General features: G+C 38.4%; 2 protein-coding genes across 3 annotated transcripts in view; one reads left to right on the forward strand and one right to left on the reverse strand.

Annotated features, from left to right (window-relative positions):
- Positions 1-307: 307 nt before the first annotated feature.
- Positions 308-10,822, reverse strand: ZCRB1 (zinc finger CCHC-type and RNA binding motif containing 1). 2 transcript variants are annotated; one of them, XM_041465683.1, is made up of 8 exons: positions 10,666-10,822; positions 5,948-6,035; positions 5,764-5,792; positions 3,549-3,660; positions 3,359-3,466; positions 2,513-2,622; positions 2,330-2,405; positions 308-956 (listed from the first exon to the last, which is right to left on the reverse strand). In XM_041465683.1, the coding sequence occupies exons 2-8, from the start codon at positions 6,029-6,031 to the stop codon at positions 825-827; spliced, it is 651 nt and encodes a 216-aa protein (XP_041321617.1). In that variant the 5' UTR covers positions 6,032-6,035; positions 10,666-10,822; the 3' UTR covers positions 308-824. The 2 variants fall into 2 exon arrangements, with proteins under 2 accessions (XP_041321617.1, XP_041321616.1); XM_041465682.1 differs by lacking the exon at positions 10,666-10,822 and adding an exon at positions 10,526-10,653.
- A 60-nt stretch (positions 10,823-10,882) lies between these two features.
- The window catches only part of PPHLN1 (periphilin 1), a 63,544-nt gene continuing 53,653 nt past the window's right edge, over positions 10,883-20,773 (forward strand). Inside the window, 4 exon segments of the mRNA XM_041465642.1 lie at positions 10,883-10,960; positions 15,611-15,657; positions 16,757-16,848; positions 20,103-20,282. Coding sequence (XP_041321576.1) covers position 15,657; positions 16,757-16,848; positions 20,103-20,282 — 273 coding nt within the window. The 5' untranslated portion in view covers positions 10,883-10,960; positions 15,611-15,656.

The raw sequence follows: 20,773 nt of genomic DNA on the forward strand, positions 1-20,773 counted from the left end.
ACCATGTGTCTGTGGTTTTGGGAACGATCCCAGCTACAGGACAACATGCCTAGCATCCTAGAGAGATCTAAGGACACAGAAAGTCTGAAAAGCTTATGTGCAAAATATGTGGCAACACACTTTGCTAAGAGACCATGATGGTTCCAAGTACACATGAAAGCTGTTTTTTAGGGATGTAGGAAACTATGCCTTTTGGATTTTGCCAACAGGTTCAGACGTGATGCAGGTTAGATCCAAGTGTATTTAAGACTCTGTGGATAACCCTAATTACTGTTAGGCACTCAAACTGCAGTCAGGAGAAACAGTGTTGATGTAACAATAATTTATTATAGTACTGCATGAAGAGTAAAAAGACAATGCCTAAAGCTGAAATTCAACCCTATGCAGAGGAACTAATACAAGTTTCATAATCTACTGAAATACTACTAAAGCACTGCTTCCAAACAGACCAATACATAAAGCATCAGTGGTGTTAACAGTCATCCTAAGAGGAACTCCTCTTAGGAAAAAAGGCTTGGGAAATTCTCTCATGAAACATTTCACTGCTGGGACTTGGTTCTAGACACTAACTGCAAGACGCATTCTCACAGATACTTTTCTGGATTTACATGTATAATTACACCATTTTCTTAAAAAGTTGCCTTGAGAGGTAAAGTTTTGAGACACAGATATAAAAAGATGGAAGAATCAGGGGACAGAATAAAAAAACCCTATGATTTTAAATGTCTTCAACACCAAAACAAACCTGTATTACAGATTACTTTGTAGCACTTTACAAATGTACACTATATATATCTTATATGTGCATTTAGAACAGTATTATTTCAGTCACTAAGTTCTTCCTCATCACTGAAATAAGCACTTTTCTTAATCCGTGGACGTCTTGAATCATCTGAAATTGAAGATTCCCCTGCAGTCTGTGTCCATCTTTGTTGTTCTTCCTCAATTTTGGCTTGCTATAATGAAGAAAAGAGAAGTATTAGCTGGGATTAATAAAAATTAAGGTGCACTACAAATAACAATGCTAATTCTTAATATACACTGAATTCTTAGATAAGTTAAAGAATTACAAGGGTTTATTTCCAGATAAACTGTGTGATCAAAGCACTAGGAAACATTTCTGAAAGTAGTTCTCACATATAAGCTGTTTTCTACACCACAGCAGCCGCCTGGACCATCCTGTATTCTCAAAAAGAGGAATTTTGCCCATGGCAAACTTCCAAAAATATAGAGAGATCTAAAGTGAAAAATCTAAGCAGATCTCTTTAGCTGAGATCTAAAGCAAAAAATGCCTCATGTTTTAAACTGATGTTATTGAATCAGCTTTGTTCTGCTAATAAGTCTTCAATCTATTGTCCATTGCAGTCATTCATTCACATAATGAGTGCCTTTGGGGGATTATTACTGAAAGTTATTCAACTAATAGTTTAAATAGAAGTTTCCTATTTTAACCAGTTAAAAATCTTTGGATGGTGATAGTGAGGCATCAATAGAAATGAGAATGTTTCCTGGCTTTATAGGTTTTATTTCCAATTGTGAAGTTTTTGGGGAAAGAGAAGAACATTGTGAATATGCAAAAATATGTGAATCACCTTTTTTGATTACATCATGTAAAAGTCCTGCACTCATTACAGTCACATTCAGAACAAAGTTATTAACTCTTGAGGGTTTTTTTGGGGACAGGCACACAGGCAACAATGTTGCCCAGGGAGCCAAGAAATTTGAATATCAGGTCAGGCTTGTTCTGTTTCATGAAGCAAAAGGGTGTAGAGATAAAGAAGTAATAAAGACAGTAATACAGATGTTAGATAAGCTAGCTACATAAAAAAAAATTTGCATTCAGTATGTTTTGGGACATGAGGTCTATTAGAGAATGTGATGGTCTGTATTAGGCAAAGGAAGTGCCCCAGTAATAAATGTTCAAGGACATTCCAGTGAGGACAGAGAATGTGTCTGGTCACTTAGACATGACTGGCTTTTTGTCTCCTCAGACAACAAAGTAGAGAGGCATTTGTGGGAAAAACCTAGCAGAGCATCACAGCAGAGATGATACAAGAAAATACCAAAGGAGCTTCAAGGAAAAAAAAGGCTGCAACACACAAATAGAACAATAGTGAAAGAGCAAGAAATTCAAACAAAATTCCACTGAACATGCCAGCAACGTAAAGAAGCCAAGTATAGTTACCAACTTCTGCTACCAAACCAGAGCCCACTAAGTGCTATAGAGCAGACAGGCCTATGCATGTATATCAGAGCTTCCAAAAAGCAGCTAACAAAGGGAGTTGAATTAAAAAAATTATAATAAATATGCCATGCTTCAATTTCGTACCTGAACAGCTATGGCTTGGCTGAGGCTATCTAGAGCAGGGTCTTCACCTTCCTCTTCACTTTCTTCTTCCTCCTCACTTCATTGTGCAGGGAAAGAGAAAAAAAAATATAGATCTTTAATTTAAGTGTTTAGTATGAAAAAGCTTCCTAAAAAAAGTAGTAACCTGTAACTCAATATACATACATTTCTTCTGGTTCCACTATTTTCTTTCTCTTCTTCTTTTCTTTTTTTTTTGGTGGTTCCCGCTCCCCCAGCATATTTTTAGGACAAGCATAACTTAAGTGTCCTGCTTCCTTGGAGAAAAAGAAATATTGCTTAACAGAAGCTATTACAAACAACAATACGTTAAAACGTATCATGAGGGAAGTTCATGGGGGAAAAAATGGGAGCAATTAGTAAGATAAATGGAATGCTGAATTAGCACACAGAAGACAAACTCTTCTCTAGGCTTGCCACGGAAATGTAGAGATTAGTGGTGATATGCATGTTTAACTGCAAACTGAGAACAAGCTACAAGCATGGTAGACTTTTTTGTGTGTTACAATAACTGAATGCACTACACATGGTTTATATTCAAAACAAGATAGAAACCTCAGAATTAACAATTTAAGACACAGGAGTGAGGTGACATTTTTGCTGTAAGAAGTGTTATGAATATAAATCAAGTTTGTATTGGACATTAAATACTGTCCAAATATCATCGTCCTACATTACTATGTTCAAGAAAAGTCAGGAATTAATTGAAACTTAAAACTCACTTCTGTATAAAACAGTTGTTTCCTGTATTTATTTTACTGCCAGCTAAATCACGACCTTCCAAAGATATAGCAAAAGCAGGTACTTTGAAGCAAAGAATAGGAGGTTGTCATTATAATAGTTTTCATGTGCATCACTTATCTTTCTTGGGTTTTTTTCTCTTTGTTACTTTCATTACCATGTACTATTACTGCTACTATTTAGTATTATTTCAATTATTGTTATCTCAACGCACAATCTTTGTGCATTTCTCTGCATTTTTGTTTTACTCACCCCACATTCGTAACACTTAGACTTATCAAAGTAGTTACGCCTGCGAATGAATTCTGCTGCTCTTCCATTATCAATGGCAATACTTGCTTTTATTACTCTTCCAAACAACTACAGAAAATTGGAAAGAAAAGGTAAATGTTTTGGGACTGGAAGCCCAACCCTCCTGCCATAAAAACTTTCCACAACTTACCTGTTTGTTATTAAGTGCCCGAGAACAGTTTTGCGCAGATTCTTTATCCAAAAACAAAATAAAGGCAACTCCTTTGCTCTTTCTGGTGTCTTTGTCTTTCATAATGGTAACTCTGGAAACATATAACCACATTATTGATCTTAGTGAACCACATTAAAATTACTTCAGAGATATTTTTTCCTTAAAGATCTCAGGTGGATCTTACCTTTGTTACACAGCAAAAGAGTTAAAGTATATTTAACAATAAATTTAACTCATTAAACAGAAATTCAAAGGAGCAGTTAACCTCGTCATGTATTTAGAGGTAGAGTGGAGATGATTTTTAAAAAGCATGTGCGTCTTTCTAGGATCAGTATCACTCTTAATTCCCTTGGGTGACTTGAAGAACAGAGAACATAATCTTTAGATTTACAAGCAACCTAACTGGAGGGAACTAGATATACTGGAGGTGAAAGGAAAATTCATGAGTAATTTTACCATTGGTATTATTGATGAAAAGCACAGTGTGAACTGCCTCCAGACAGAGAAATCTATGTTTGTGTAGGACTAATCAGCTAAACAGGTTCACTACAAGAAACACTACCTATATGCAATACTGTTCTACAAATACCTCCAACTGAAATCCAAAGATCATATATGCATGTGTTATTTTACATGACATACAAAGTTAAATCTTCAGTCTAACACTGAAATCAACAGCTTCAATAGCACATTGAGGAGTTCATAAAAATCTAGAAATAGTAAAACAAAACCTGAAGATAAAAATTTACAAGACAGGGCCTGGGTGTGTGTATGGCTGGAACGCACACAGCCTCAATTCTTTCAGTCTTAATGTCAATTATATTTAGTCCTGAAAAAAACCTAACAAAACAACAACCCAGAAGTGAGAACCAGAATGTCAGGCTGCATGTACATAAAAGTCAAAGTACAGGCAAAAAAGTAGGGAATACACTCCTCCCTATGTCCACCATAGGCAGAACAAGGTTCAGCCACGGGGCAAGCCAAAATTATAAGAAGTAACCAAAAAAACGAAACCCCAGCTCAATACAGAAGGCCTACCATACAGCCTGTGTAAGTAATGGATGACCCACATGGTAAAAAGTTTATGAAATAAAAACACAGTAAAGAAAGCTCAAATTTCCCCAAATACATGCACAAAAAGTTTGAACAGGTTTACTACCAAAGCCTCTTGCACAGGATATGTCCAAATCCATGCATTAAGTTCAAGTGTCAATAAAACTGACTTTAAAACGATTGTATTAATTTTTCTGCCAAGCTACTCTTTGAAGAATTCCAGTGGAAACCTGGTATGACTGTCATGCTTCTAATCAGGATATTGAACATGCCAGTTAATAACACAAGAATAGAAAGAATCAACTGTGACAAATCTTTAAAAAGTGAGGAACTTCTCGGAGCCATAGAAGGTCTTATTTCTTACTGAACAAACTCAGCTGAAGTCATAACAGTCAGGATAGATTTGCTTTTCCGGGTATTTGTCACCTGAAACACACTTCTGAGACTTCACAAACTTTGAAACTCTGTATCTCACAGGTTATTGCAAGAGCTCTAGAAATTAGACAAGATACTTGCTGGTTTAGGATTAAAAACTGAAGACTTGAGTCTCCTCATTCTGACCAATTAAAAAAAAAGAAACAAACTAGTCAGTTCCTTACTGTGGCACTTCTTTCTAGCATTTGAACACAGAGGCAGATATTCACACATACTGTTCATGAATACCCGACATACTTACATCTAGCTTTAGGTAAAATACTAAGTGGTCACAATAAAAAGCTCCTCTAGAATCCCAGAGAACTTACACTGCAGTTGTGGGAACAGTGACATCTAGTTCACATAAGAAACTCCCACTTTCACATTTACCCACTGTGCCCCACAGTGGTGAAGGAAAGGGGAATAATACTAGAAGAACACTGTTTCAACTATTTCAGAGAAAGGATTGAGGGTATGTAACAACTTGCTCTTAAGAAATGGTTCGCAAAACTCGTCCCAAACACAAATATTCTTGTATTATGTATGTAACTGCAAGAACTTGCAGTTTTTAAATTAAATTTATACTTTATTAAAAATGAACAGAACTTCAATACAGTTCCACATTCATACTTTAATTACAAAAAGCTCAAGACTTTCAAGTGAAGGAAAGACATAAAATATTTAAAATGAGAGATACAAAAATAGAAGGCTATATCAGGTCACTTACTTGACAACTTTCCCATACTTTGAAAATATCTGAAATATAAAACAAAATTAAAAGATTTAACAACAGACAATTTCATTTCACTAGCAATAAATTTATCATGACAAACTGATATATCAGTATTGATTTTACAGTCAAAATTGTTGTCAACAAGTTTAATCGAAACAATGCATCTCTTAAAACTTACCCTGTACAGATCATTGTTAGTCAAAGCGAAGGGTAAATTGGACACATACACTGTGCTTTTGCTTGGTGCCAACCCACCACTCATTTTTCTGATAAAAGGAAAAAGAGAGAAGAGTTAAACTGTATTGAACTAAGAAATCAATTATAAAAATAGTTTCAAGACTTCCAATTTTATTTCAAGCCTAGCTCAGACAGCCATGATAAAGTTGCAGGAGAGCATAGCTTTCATTTCCTTTGCATCATTTTACATGAAAATTAGTGTTTGCCTTCATGGACTACAGAAGACATACATTCCTTCCTCCTCTCCTGGATCCAAATATATTTTTGTTCTATGTGAGTCGATTTGTAGTAAAGAAAAAACTGGCAAGTTAGTGAATTACAATAATCCTCTGCTGATCTGTGCAATTAGAAAAGTTGGGGCCAAAAGAAACAAGCAATGTCCATTTATTAAACATTATGGATAATGTGTCAAATTACTGACCTTTGTACCAGTACCAGCATGACCTGATTCTTTATGCAAGTATCAGTTCACTGCGTTCAACATACAATAAAATACAATTGGTTAAGAGGGGAAAAAAATATTTCCCTAAAGCAGAGTCCTAATTATTATGAGGAGGGAGATAAATACATTTTTAAGTCAATGTAGCATGATGCTAGAGTGGCATGCTTTCATTTCCTCTCTGAACTATTGCTCAAGTTTCTGCACTCCTCTACAACTGCAAGTGTCCAAAGCTGACCATAGAGCAGCATCTCTGTAGAAGCACTCCCCTTCCTCCTTCTGACTAGGCAGATTTCTCCTGGTAGGAAGCAGGAAAATTTCCAATCTTTCCATTTTAATTTCCAATCTTTTCTATGCTCTTGAAACTGAATATGTCTGGAAACAATTAATCAATTAAAAATACTGTTATAACCCATATATACCATCTAATACTAGGTGAAGAGTAACTGAACTAACTTGAAAATTACAAGCTAATGTTTTTCTTCACATTTGGACATTTCCCAAGATTTTTAGTCATGTAAAGTCTGTGCAAAACATTCTCTTTGATCCATTCTGTAGCCATGGTTCAGACCAAGAGCTAAGTGAGTAAAACTTAAGATCAAAACATACCCCTTATGAAAGGCCACACCAAATAGTACAGCAAACCCACTCCCTACACAGTCCAATTTCTACCTCTTTGTCCATTTTCCTACAGCCTTATTACTGCTTCCTGGCACCTCTAGCCAATTCCCAACTGAGGATCAAGCCACTGCTTCAGCAAGACCGCCTCATTTTAAAAATGCAGACAAAAGCTGATGAAGGGATAAAAACCCTAAAGTATTAAAATCAGCATCTGCCATATTACAGTTTCTTAGGGGACTTCTTGGGTAGCCAGTCTGAACAGATTGCTTGGCCAAGTGCCAACAAAAGTAACTAATATCACACTTTAATCCGGCTGATACTTTCTGGCATTTCATGATTTAGTTATGTGAAGGCCTGATTTTCCCAGTAGACACTGATTATCCAAGTGCTTTGCTTCTCTTTCCTGACATGCTTACTGTATCACAATTCATTTGAGTGGCAGTTTCCGAGTGATTCAATTTTGAGGTTTTTCATGTTCAGAGACTTTTTTGGCATGAGCAAAAATGGCAACACAAAGGTTAAGCAAATGAAAACAGAATAAATTTGCAATAAAGGCCATACATTGCATCTGGTGTTAGGCAGACTGGGTTCATTATCCCAAATTCCTTTCTGCTTGGCATTAGTATCCTTGACAAGCCTAACCAGACTGACTTGGCAACATGCCACGTGAATGGATAACTGAAGTGCAGTTATCCAGAGGTACAGCGGATAGAAGGATTCGGGAAGAGCAAGCTCAACACTGCACTATGCTACATTGCCAGTGCTAATACATTGCAGCAGTGGACAAGAAAACACTGGAGGTGAACCTCAGGTATCTGAATACAACAATTTCACTCTGCCTAGAAGGTAAGAGAAGCTGGAGCACCTTGCAACAGCAGGCCAAAGCAGCTCCCATTTTAATGGGCAGGCACCAGGGAGAACAGCATGACTGGAGAGCAGTCAGCCTGCATATTCCACAATGCCACAGTGCAAACCTGCACAGAGAAGGTGACACATCATGTGGAGATTACTACTGGCCTAGCAGCACAGTTGTTAGGAAATTATTAATGAAAGCAGCCTACAGAATCACCATTTTCAGCTGCACACTGCTTTTTCCAGTAGCTCAAAGTGTTGTACCCTGACAGCACTGGCTGCCAGACAGCTGAGGTTGAACGTTGTTTCTACTCCCCTGGACAAACTTGGGCTTAACAGTTTTGCTGCTTTAGCTGCCCAAATATTCTTAGCAATTTGTATTGTTTAGGACTGTTGTGCAAGTACTGCTTATTTTTAATGACTGACCCACTATACAGACACAACTTTAATACAAGAGGGAGTACAGCAACTGTATGGTTATCACCATTTATTATAACAAAGTATTCTAGTTGGAGGAGTAAAAAAATGCCTGTTCCAGCTTTAAGCTAAGTCCCCAGAAAAGACATGTCATCTGGAGGCTCATCATTACAAGGCTGAGAGTCCTGCTACTTCAGGAATTTTCTAACTTCATAGAAATATCCAGTATTAGTTTAAGATTTTCATCAAATTATTTCTCCACAATTACCAGTCTCTCTGCTCAGCTGACAAGAAAAAAAAAAAATCCTCTTCCCTCACAAAAATCTCCAAATGAACCAAAAAACAACATCTCAGCTTTTTTTCTTGCTGCAGGAGACTCAACTGAAAGTCAGGTACAGCCTGGCTTCAAGGCTATATCCTGCGAGAGCTTTTCAAGAAATCAAAATTTCTATTTTATCCTGGATGCTTTTCTGGGGCTTTCTTGATCTTCAAGGTATTACCTTCATTACTTAACTTTAAAGCACTGGCTAAAAGCCTTTACAATACCTCTGTAGAATTGCACACAATTCCCATTAATGTAATGGCCTCTCTGTTATATTAATGCCTTCTTCATTTATCACTTTCACATACTAACTTTGACAATAGAGTTATGTCTCATTACAATGTCTTCTTGAATTCAATCTTTTTTGTCTTTTCTAACAACTTGAACTAAAAGAAGCCATTTTTTGACAAGAGCCATCTGTCAGCAATGATTAAGTCTCCTGAAAAATAGATCAGGTACATGAATATGTTTTGCTTCAATCCAATATGCTTAATGCAGCATCTGTCATTAGTATTGGGGATATCACAGAAAGACAATGATTAATTGCAGTAATTGGCTTTCCTACTCTATCCCAGAACACATGAGGACACCACTAAAACAGTTCAGATGCCTCCGAATCATCAAGTGGAGCCTAAATCTACTTATACTTTCATAACTTTGGTATTTCAACTTAAAAGCACAAACTTGTATGTTTGTTTTTAAGTGCAGTGCAGCAATGTCACATCTATGATTTAATCAACTGAAGTATGTACAAATGGTTTGTGAGCAAGTGTCTCAAGACACTCCCACTCAGGCCAATTAGAGTGTTTCTATCTTGATCCTCAAAACACAGTATTTTCTTCCTGATTTAATAGTGTCAACAGAGTTTAGACCCAAATCAACAAATCATTAGTTGTGGCAGGAGCTTGGCTCAGGCTAATAATTGAGTGTCTGGTAAAGGACGAAACCAAACCCATGTTCTCCCTGGTGCCTGACAAGGGCATCAACTACTTGCTACAATTCTGCCCTGCACAAGGGGCATGGAACAAGCTGTAAGAGAATAATCTGTTTATCTCATACTCACTTAAATAGTGTCAAGCAAATATTAAACAGGATCAAGAGTTGGTAAATAAGGATAGCACTATCAGCAAAGAAAAAATACAATCTGCTCAAGATTGCTGCTCAAAGAGGAACATAAAATGGATCTGGGTTTGAACCAAAACACTTCTACGTACTGATCTAACTACAAAAGCTTAGGGACAGTAAGACTGGGCAACCAGACCACCAGCCTGGATTATCTATCAAACACATATAATTTATATATGTTCCTTTTCCAGATTACATATAGGTGTCACATCGACCCTGGCCAAAATAGCAGAACTTTGTCCCAGACAGATATAATGATATGATTCCATTTTCATCCCCAGTACTAATCGGCATTCACTGAGACTTTATTGTGAATTAAGATGATACAGCAGCAAGTGTTTTACTCGACAACAAATGTGCAATACCTACAGAAGGAAGGAGTGCTCTGGAGGCCTGGGCTGTCTTCTTTTGCCTCCACTTTGGAGAGACCCAGGGCCCTCAGAGGTTCATAATTTCTATGCTACCATTTCCCCCACGCTCCAAAGGGAAAGCCCATAAAAGCTTTTCCGACAGTCTCTTTTTAAAGGGATTCTCAGCACAGCCAAGATGGGAGAAGAGCTGCTTGGTTCAATCGCACCTGGTCTCACCCAGAGCTTCACCCAGGAGGGGCAGATCTGGGTAACTCACTCCGTGACGGCCCTTCCTCCTCAAATCACCAGACACGGAATCTATTCCAGAGTTCAGCGCCAGCAAAGCGACATTAAAGCAACAGAACCACAGACTGCTCAGGATCTTCCACACACCGTATTAACACCCTCGGCCAAAACATCACAGCGCGGCCCCGACCAGCCGCTTACTCCGTCCCTTGCTATTCCCAAAGGCCCGAAGCCAGCGAGCTGTGAAGGAGCGTTCGCGACACCCGCGGTGCCCCCGCCCGGCGTACCCGTCACGGCGGGGCTCAGCCCGTACGGGAGCCCATCGTGCGACGCGGCCCGGAGAGGCGCGGGTGCGGTCCCGGCGGGACGGGAGAGCCCGGCACACACGGCTCCTCCTCAGCCACCGCCGCCCCGGCCCGTCGCGCTTCCGCCGACGCGCAGCTCCCGGCGCGGCTGCGGCCAATGGACGGCGGCTCCGCGACGGCGGGCGGGGCTTTCCGCCGACGGCTCGGTGAGCGCCGGAAGCGGCGGCGCACGGGCGGGGCTGCCGCGGAACTGCCGCGCTGCGGGAGCGGGAAACGGGTGAGCGGCGGGGCCGGGAGAGGGGTCGATGGCGGCCGCCGGCCGCCTTCCTCCGCGGAACATGCGGGGCTGGAGCCGAGCCTCCGGCCCGCGGCTGCGGTGGGACGCACTCGGCTTCTGCGGGGCGCCCCGGGACCGCCTTCCTGCGTCCTCTGCGAGCACGTGCTCGGGTGTCGCGGAGCGCCCGCCCTGGGAAGCGGCAGCCTCGAGGAATGGCCGGGGGAGCGCGGCCCTCCCTGCGCCCGGGCAGCCCGAGGCGGCGGGGGCTCCGAGAGCCCCACTGCCCGCGAGGCGGCTGGAACGCGGCGGCGGGAAGGACGGGCTCCGCTGGGCAGGCGGCTGCTGGGTTAGCGCCCGACACGGCTTGTGAGCCTCTTCATTTAGTCCTCTTTAAAACCCTTATGGGGCAGAAGACTTGGATTCTCAGTTTAATTTGTATATTTGTTCTGAAGGGAAGGCTCGTCCTCCTTGTACATACATCTGAGAGTAGATTTAAACAATAATTCATAAAGAGTGTTTGGAGGCTATATAAGTCCCATTGTAAACACTTGCATTGATGGTGTGGCGGGTGTGTTGGTGCAGTATCACTACCCTTATTGTTTCCAGAGGGGTAAATAAGACATGAGTGTGTCACTCAGCTAATTTCCTAATAAGTACTAGAATAAGTCTTTCAGAATAAATCTATGTGATTAGTGTAACAACAGGGTATGCTGTAATATTTTAAGTCCTTACTAGTATTTAAGCATCTCAAGTCTGCTCCTCATGGTTCTTTATTCTCACTCATATGCCTTAAGTAGGCTCTTTCCCCTCCATTAGGGTTTTCAAGGATAGTCTATAAATTCTTTGTCTGTGACTTCAAGGGAATGGTCAGAAATAACAAAAAAATGTGGAAACCCGCCCAGCCAGTGAGGACAGTTTGATACAGTGATTTGCCCTGGGTGAAGTGCTATGGGTTGGTTGGCACTTTCAATAGTAATTTTTGAAAGCATTGTGGTTTTGACTGATTATGGCAGCAGTATGGAAAGCTGCCATATTTTGTTGTCAGAGTGTTTGTGCTGCAGGATGGAAAGCCACAGGAGCAGTGGTGATCCATGCAGTTGTTTACAATGACATTGCTGGTGGAGCAGTCACATCAGAGCCTGGTAGAATATGCTTTTCATGGCACTGGCACTGATGATAGGCAGGTCGGTAACTGCAGGTGGTCAGGCAAACATAAGTGCTACTATATCAGTCATTCTATTAATGTAGCCCCCAATGCTTTGCTTCCATTGCTCTTGTCCCAGTGACATATTAGAACAATGTAGTAAGGAAGTGGAAGTGGTGGGATTGTCAATCCTCATTGGAATGCTGCTGCTGTTATTAATTATTTTCAGTTTACACATGCTGTTTTAAGTCAAAATCATTGTGAATGGGTTGAGGAAGGTTGGAAGAAAACCTCTTGGTATCTAGGTGAATATCCCTAGACTTGTTGCAGTCATACTCCTAAATGCTTTTGAAATTCTTACAGCCTAATATTTACTATTAGGCAGAGACAGATTTTCTTTAAATCTCTGGTTTTTCTTAGTGCCTCTCCCATGTTATTTTATTTCCTGGTGTGTTGGATTTTTCCCTTTGGTCTCACACTTGTGCTTTTTAATTTTTCCAGTAGGACTGTGTCTATTCAGTGTGTTCTACCTGTCCCGAGTGTGAGGGGAAGATGAGAAAGTAACTTTCTCCTCCAAACCCATTTTTATCTGCCTTGCCTTCTGTCTAGGTAAGAGATACTGGGAAGTCTTTGAAGATTATCAAATACAGAGTCTAATTGTTGGAAGATATAACAATATTTTCTGTCTTTATATTCTCACAGCAGGAATCATTGCAGGTTTTATAGTGATTTTGCCAATAAGTTACATCTCTCCAGCATCTTGTACAAAAGCATTTGAGCTTTTTTGAGAGCTCTCCAAAGTAGAGACAATAGACAAAATTGGCTCACATTTGTCAGTCTCTGCTGTTTATCAAAGTAACATTATAAAACCAGATATATCCCAGTGGCATGGGAGGCACTCCAGCTGCCTGTCTCTGCATTTGCTTTGTTCACATCTGGCAAGATGTAGCCATCTGGATTAGGAAGCTGTAAGTGTTGAAAACAAAAATGTAGATTCTGCAGAAGGATGATAGCACATGCTAAAAAATTACAAATCCTGGAAAAGCGGATACTTGTAGACTTGATGAAAATTGATGTCTCAAGTAAGTGGAAACAGACAAGAATTGTGTACAAATGTTTCAAACATTTTGAGTGCTTTTGCAAATGCATCAGGAGGATGCAAAAAATCTTAAGAGACCTGTGTAGTCTGCCTGATGGAAAAACCTGTATTAGCATAGACCAAAACATAGTGCTAATTGGAGTAAAGCCATTCTTGGTGGCTGGCTACAGTAGAGCAGCTTGTGTTGTGTTCATAGAATGATCTCTGCACTTACAGAAAGTGTTTATTTGAGAGAAGACTTTGCTTTAGGTAAAATAGTCACCTCTGATCAACAATAGGAAGATTGTTTAAATTAATATAGCAAGTGATTATATATCATAATAAACATCAACTGTTTTTTTTTTTTTTTGTTGTATATGCTAATAGAAAATAGTTAATCAGGATGAGTCATAGTATTTGGTGTGAAACCAGGTTTTTCTCATTCTTTCCTTTACAACAACTTTGCTCCTACTGAGAGAACAGATGAATCTCAATACAGCATAACATATTTGAGATTTGAGCTCTTGAGTCTTTGTTAATGGAATCTTCTGATATTGATCCTAAGAGTTTAAACTGTCCATGGTTGTTATTATAGCTGCGTCAGATCACATCAGTTAAGAAATGGATTGTTTTCTTTTTCTATAGAAACAGATAAAAGGTGCTCAAGATGCTGGGAATTGCATTTTCTTCCATTCAAGCATTTTTTTGTTTTGGTATTTTCAAATAGATCCTTATTTTATCTCATTGTTCCCAGCTAAAATTTGTCTTTTTTGTCTTCTGTATAAAATTGGTCTTCTACTTGTTTACTGTACCAGCATTTAAATCAATGTATTTGATGGTTGATTCTGCCTGATTAACTTTCTTCATTTCATTCCTCTAAATGCAGATGAGATTTTTCTTCCACCTGCATAGTTGCTTGTTGTCCAGTGCATATTTTTTGTCAGTCAATTGTCTTTTGTGATCGTGTATCTCTACGTTTTCCCAGCTTGTGTTTTTGTTGAAATGCTGGTCTTAATTCTTGCTCATTTCAGTGAGGTCTGGCAGTGATAAAAAAAGGGAATGTTTTTATCAGCCTTGCTTCCTGATAAAATAATGGGGTGTGTATGTGAGTGTTGGTGCCTGCTGCCAGTGACGTGTGTTGGGATGTTGGAGGTGGTTTGACTGATAAAGCAGCATGAAGTGTAAGTTTGCCCTCAGCCTCAGTAGTACTTATCTGAGATGCGTTGCTTTTTGAACATTGTGTTCAGTTAGCAGTTTCAATAAGTTCTGCAGGCAAAAGGACAGATACTACTGTATTTGTACAAATGGAGAAAAAAGCAGCCCACTTGAAAACCTCCTCTGAATTCAGCTTCTGGTATTTTGCTGTTTGTCTAAAAAACTGAGGGTTGCCATCAAGTACCTAAATCTCTGTTTGTGTGAGAGGTGGGTGGGCTGTGGATGAGCAGGGGAGGGAGTGGGTGCTGTGGGCACTCCAGGTGCTTCCCAGCTGTGGGAAAGTATAGACACAAGGAGTGGTAAGGGCTGGGCATGAGGGACCGGCAGTGAAGTGTTTTAGGGCCGAGCATGCTTTTTCAGCATAATGATTTTGTCTTGCTGTAGCTAATTCTGTCCCTCCTGGTACATAAAAACACAGAAATGTTCAAGTACTGTTCTGAGCACAAAGAAAAGAGGACAGTGGGGACAGCTAAGAGCAGATAGAGCATCCTTCTGCTAATGTGGGAAGGAGGGCATGGGGTTGGCCTAAGAGCTGTTCATACACATATAGCCCTGGTGTGCATTTTTAAGGCTCTAGAAAAGGTCAGTGAAGTACAAAATAAAAAAAAAAAGTTGAGGCAGTTACTGTGAAGGTGCCAGGAAGGTGCTTCTGATGATGTACCTGACCATCCAATGCAACAATATGAGCAGTGGTTTCAGAATTAGTAAATCTTATGTGGAGCTTACTGGAGAGGGCAGGGACAGTGGATTCTCTCACTATTGTCCTTACCAAAACTAGGATTAGCTGGTTCGCTTAGTCAGCTTTTGATTCCTAACCTGTAGCTACATCAGACTAGTTCTGTGTCTTGATTGTAGAACAAACTTAAGGTCAAGTCTGTTATAAAATGGGACTATAAGAAGATAATCTGGTTCATTTGAACCAATGCTAGGGTCAAAATCTATGAACATAGATGCATCTTGTAGTTGAGGGAAGAGCTTCTTTATTCACTCTTTTTTACCAAAGAAAAGTCTTTTTTAGATCAAGCTTTTAATTAACTTGTCACATGCATCACATGCATCTTATGATGAATCTTATTTTTCTTTACAAAGACAGATTGCAGGGTACAGGCAGTTAAAACATTTAGATTGTACGTCTGGTTTGCTTAACAGAAAAACATATGCTTATGATGAATAGATTTGTATTTTTTGCTAACCTCTGTTCTTTTTTTGTAGGTAGGTGAATGGATCTTCAGAAACAGAGTTGCTAAAACTGACAGAAAAGTAAGTACGTGAGTGTTGGTTATATTTTGCAAAAGTGTATATCAGAATTACTGCTACCTCTCTTTACAGTTAATAAACTCTTTTATGTTGATTCTTAGCATCTCTATTAATCAATAATTTTGTATAGCCTCAGAAGTCTATTTCCAGTAAAGTGTTTTTACTTTGTGCAAGTAGGTAACATTATGTATTTCTCCTTCTGAGCATGACCTGCTGTTACTTTTCTGTATTGACTGTTTTTAACAGTTAGAGCTACTACTGTGAATGAAAAACATAATTCTAGCAGTTGCATATCTACTTTCAGTGTTGCATAGTAGATAATTTGTCACCTTTACAATCAGCAGAAAGGTTTGAACTCCTCAAGTCTGTGTTGTCTAGCACAGCATGACTAGAATCTCTTAGGGTGATGATTTATTTCCACCTGTCTTTAATGACTAACTCTGCTTCTAAAGTCACTTTCCTCTGAAAAGAGGTATTTTTTTGTTCTGTTGGCTCCCAATTTAAAACAGAAAGTACCTGCATGTGAAGAATGTATTGTATGCATGTAATCAAAATGTGGGGCTTTGTACTAAGAAGTTAAGTGCTGTATTTTGATCTCTTTCCAGACAGTTGAGTTGATGAATTAATTCCAAGTTATTATGTATTTTATTAAAAAGTAGAAATTATTTAATCTGATAAATAGGTGTTGAGTTACTTTTCTTAGTTCCAGTATTTTTAGCAGAACACTATTAAAATTGCTGAATGTGTGTATGCATTTGTCTGTACATCTAGTATTTGCAGTATGAATGTTTCATATGTGTCACTCTATTGAAATATGAGTGGTTTATAGTATCTCTAAGTCCTGTAATTTTACTGATTGTACTGGACTAATTTCCAGTTCCATGTTCTTTTCCATACTGCGAGTTATTTTTGCTCCAAGTACATGGCATGCTTTCCATATTATTCCATTTTAACGGGCTAATAATAAAAAGTCTATGTACAGGGCTTGTGCATAATGCATTGTATTGGGAGAAATCCTGGAACCTTTGTTTTTCTGCTCACTGTCCTTTTGTCTACTCATAATGAGTCTGGTTTTCACTAATTGTGTTTTCATTGTCTTAAGTGGCCTATCGAAGAGATGAGATGTGGTCTGAAGGGCGATACGACTATGAAAGAGTTCCAAGAGAACGTCTCCCTCCAAGGATTCATGGTGATGTAAGTGTGTAGTAAGCATTGTATCTGTAGCATTATACCATTATACTGTACCTTTATACAATCACCTGTACCATAGGGGTTGGATTTATGTACCTGTGTAACTTCCTAGTATATCCCAAGTTCATTTTTTCCCCTGTTCTTTGAAGTCAGCAATCTGGTACATGTATCCACACAGAAATAATAGGCTGCCTACTGAATTAATTATTGGTTTCTTTTTTTTTAATTTTCAAAACTGTTGGAAGTGTTTTAGAATATTTGTATTTTAGTAAACTGATTTTTTGCTGTAATTCTTCGTGTTATTAAGCACAGGATTTTTAATGACTTCTGGGAAACAAGAGGCCATACTAATGTTATATTTTTCCATATGTTAATATTTCTTTTAAGTAACTTGACATGGTAAAGGAACTTCATTCATGATTGTTCTTGTCACCAACAAAGTTTTTTTATAATGTTTAAAGTACAGGAGAAGAAGTTTTTAACAAGTGTTAAAAGTACATCTTTGCTAAAGTTGTGCTTTGGAGTTCTGCAAAGGAAACACTTGACAAGGAGAGTGGCAACAGAAATCTGCTTTGTAGATACAGAGTATTTTGTGGTGTGTTATGTATGTATGTACATATGGTATGCTTATAAAAGCAAATGCAGAAGCTATAGAATGCAGTGCTATAGAATAACTTCAGAATGCTTTTAGGAATTCTCTGTCCCACAGACTTGGGCAATTTTTTTTTCTCCCTTGTCTGAAGTCTCAAACAATAAATAAAACAGGTTGTAGCTTTATCTTTGGAGGTATTACCCTGTAAATAGAATTTTAAGAATACTTTTTGATACTTCTATTTACATCCTGTGTAATGTGCTTTTGGCAAAATAAAATGTCAGGCACCAGTTCCTCTTATCTGACTTCCCTTTTACTTATGGCTAATGTTGAAATAATACCATAGCTGATTTAGTGCATCTTCTGGGTTCCCTCTGTTTTGTTTTCAGCTTATCTCTTTGGAGACTTGTGGTTACTCTATGTAACTAATTACATAGGCTTCTTTCTTGAGTAGTTTTTTAGTGGTTGGCTGTTCTGTGACATTTTTGTTACTGTGACAGGCAACAGTAACATTTCTTCATTTTCAGCAAGCTGGAAATCGGATTGATTTTCACAGGATGTTTAGCTACCTCCTTCTCCAAAATGCTTATCAAGATAGGACAAGGGGAAAGGCAGAATGTATTTTCACAGATGTTTTTTCAGTCGTTTGACTAACACGTTGCCAATTTAATTTAACCATTGCATCGTTGACATTTCTAAATTCCCGTGATCTTTCAGGCTGTACAGGGAACAATGTGTGATTAGGCATTATGAAAATTTGTAGTCTAAAAGATGTGATGCACTCATTTTGATGCAAGTGTTAACTAGATAGTTCAATGCTAGCTTTATATTACATGTGTTTGGAACTGGGGTTGAAGGGAGTAGCAGAGTACACTCATCAGAATTCATATTACCCATCTGTACCAAAACAACACCCCCAGTAGCTGGGCAAACCAAGATATGGTGTCTCTCTGCCATACTGAAAGATGGATATGGAGTTCCTTCTCATACAGCTCTGCAGATTCAAGATAGTTGGAAGGCACTTTCTGTCCTGTAGGCCTGTGCTATTGTATTTGTGTCCACATGTAGAACTTTAACTTAATTTTGATTAGACAAGTGAAATGGAATTAATTTGTTCAATGTGTTAATATGCTTAGTGTTTGCTGCTAGGTTAGTAGGTTGGAAATGAGATGAGCCAATGATACAGAATTAAGAATCTTTTTTTTGAAGAAAGCAAGAGATGTGTCCTGATCTAAACTGGGTCCTAATTGTATGCCAAGTATAGATTGTAGCAGAAACACAGTTATGTTAAAGAATGTGAAATTGCAAGCACTTGATGTAATTGTGTGAGTAGGATACTCATCGAGTTTTGATGTAACTGTTCTTCTGTGTGTTGGTGTAGTTATGTGCTGGGGTCTTCTGGGTGAGGTTAAAGCAGAGAGCAGATTTATTTAAGCTGCACAGCCCATCTTTGTAAGACACCAAACAAAAAAAAAATTACATGTGGAGGATGTTCGATGAGGTAAGAGTAGATCAAGCATTGTGGCTGTGTATGACTGTGTCTGTAGTCTCCACTTTGCACCTGTATGGCTGTAGGCTGGCTTTAGATTGCCCTCTGGTCTGTTTGTTGATGGTCTCTGAAATCAGATCTAACTCTTTTTTTTTTTTGCATGACAATATTTAGCAGTTTGTGAATGCAATGTATTTTTCTGCAGAAACTATCAGTGCATTAGATTGTGACATCTTACTGTTAAAAAAGCTTGAGTGTCTTTCCCCCCCCTCCCCACCAAATTGTGCGTTCTAACTCAAGTCTCTGCATTAGTAGCTTTTGTTTAAGGACCACTAAAAAAATGTTTTGCTAAAGGAAGAAGATTTAAAATACAAAATCTTGCATTCATGTTTTCATTCCCTTTTTATTTGTGGTTGATTTATATAAAACTTAGTTCTAGTAAAATTGAATTTGCATCTTTTGCAGCTGTGCAATTTGTACTTAATAAACAAAGAATTTCTTTAGTTGACAAATGGTATATGACATGCTATTTGAAGGAAATAAATTAAATTTGTGTTCTAGCAAAAAGCTGCTTAAAACTTGCACTAAAAGAAAAACCAAGAGTGTTAAAATTTTGTCACTTGACTCTTCAGATCACCTACTGCATTGTATTCAGTGTGTGTTTATTCAGGCTATGAAGCAAGGTCTATCTTAAATACAGTCTCTGCAGTATGGAGGATGTTATAGACATAAGGAAAATTGTTAGTATTTTCAAATGGACTGTCTTTTTTTGTAGGCACTACAGGTGTAACTTGCTTTGTTGCATTCTAAAGATAATGTAAAAATCTGAGAAATACGTGTAGCTAACCAATGCTCAGAAAGTAGCTGGTGCTACTGCTTGTGAATTCTCAAAAGACAATTAAATATAATATTAAATAATTACAGTTAAATAATGTTTAAAAATTTCCTTCTGTAATTAAACATGTAATGCCTAAGGATTAAATATGAGTAGTGTCCAGTTAGATTTAATAAGTTATTCCACTGTCAGACTGGCATGATTTTTAATGTTTGCTGTTTCTCTGTGCAATTTCCTCTTTTAAGTCCCATATTTAGAAGTAACTTGGTTCTGCTTTTGTTTATGCATTATGGATTTTCAGCTGTTAAAAGCAGTGTGGTTTTGTTTGTTTTGTGGTTTAGGGTGATTACCACAGAATAGTAAACATTGTGCCCAAGAAACCACCACTGCTTGAGAGACCCGGGGACGGGAATTACAGTCGCTATGACGATTACGGTCACGCTGATTACAGAAGCTATAACGAGGGTCGTAGTTTTGCCCACGACCGAAGAAGTGGCCCTCCACACCGAGGTGTACATAAGGTGATTCTTCTCTCATGTTTATCATGTTTATTTATATAAGTTATATGACTTATATATTTATATAAGTTATATATACAAGTTATAAGACTTGATTAGTAGGTAATTGAAATACTGGAAAGGTCATTATTGTTGCCCCCTGCAACCCAGCTGTTTGAAATTCTGTAATTTCAAGGTGTTGATGGTAATTTATATTTTGAAGATGAAAGTGTTCTTTAAGTCAGAGCATATATATATATGCTTTGGAAACTTCTGTAGTTTGTGTTTGGTATAGCATTGCAAAGTTGCTGTCTTCAATATTGACAGAGGAAGAAAATAAAAAGTAAATGAATACAGTGAATAAATTGAGAAGATATTTGTTGCAAGGATTAATATTTTTTTAGTTCATGAAATGCTTTGGTTTTACAGTGATTAAGTATCATTTGGCAACTAACTGTACTTGACATCTGACATTGAGGTACATGTCATGCAGTTTTTTTGTGTGTGTTTTGCAG

This window comes from Pyrgilauda ruficollis, unplaced genomic scaffold, assembly GCF_017590135.1.
Source record: "Pyrgilauda ruficollis isolate IOZ18807 unplaced genomic scaffold, ASM1759013v1 scaffold19, whole genome shotgun sequence".
In the NCBI taxonomy this organism is placed as follows: domain Eukaryota; kingdom Metazoa; phylum Chordata; class Aves; order Passeriformes; family Passeridae; genus Pyrgilauda; species Pyrgilauda ruficollis.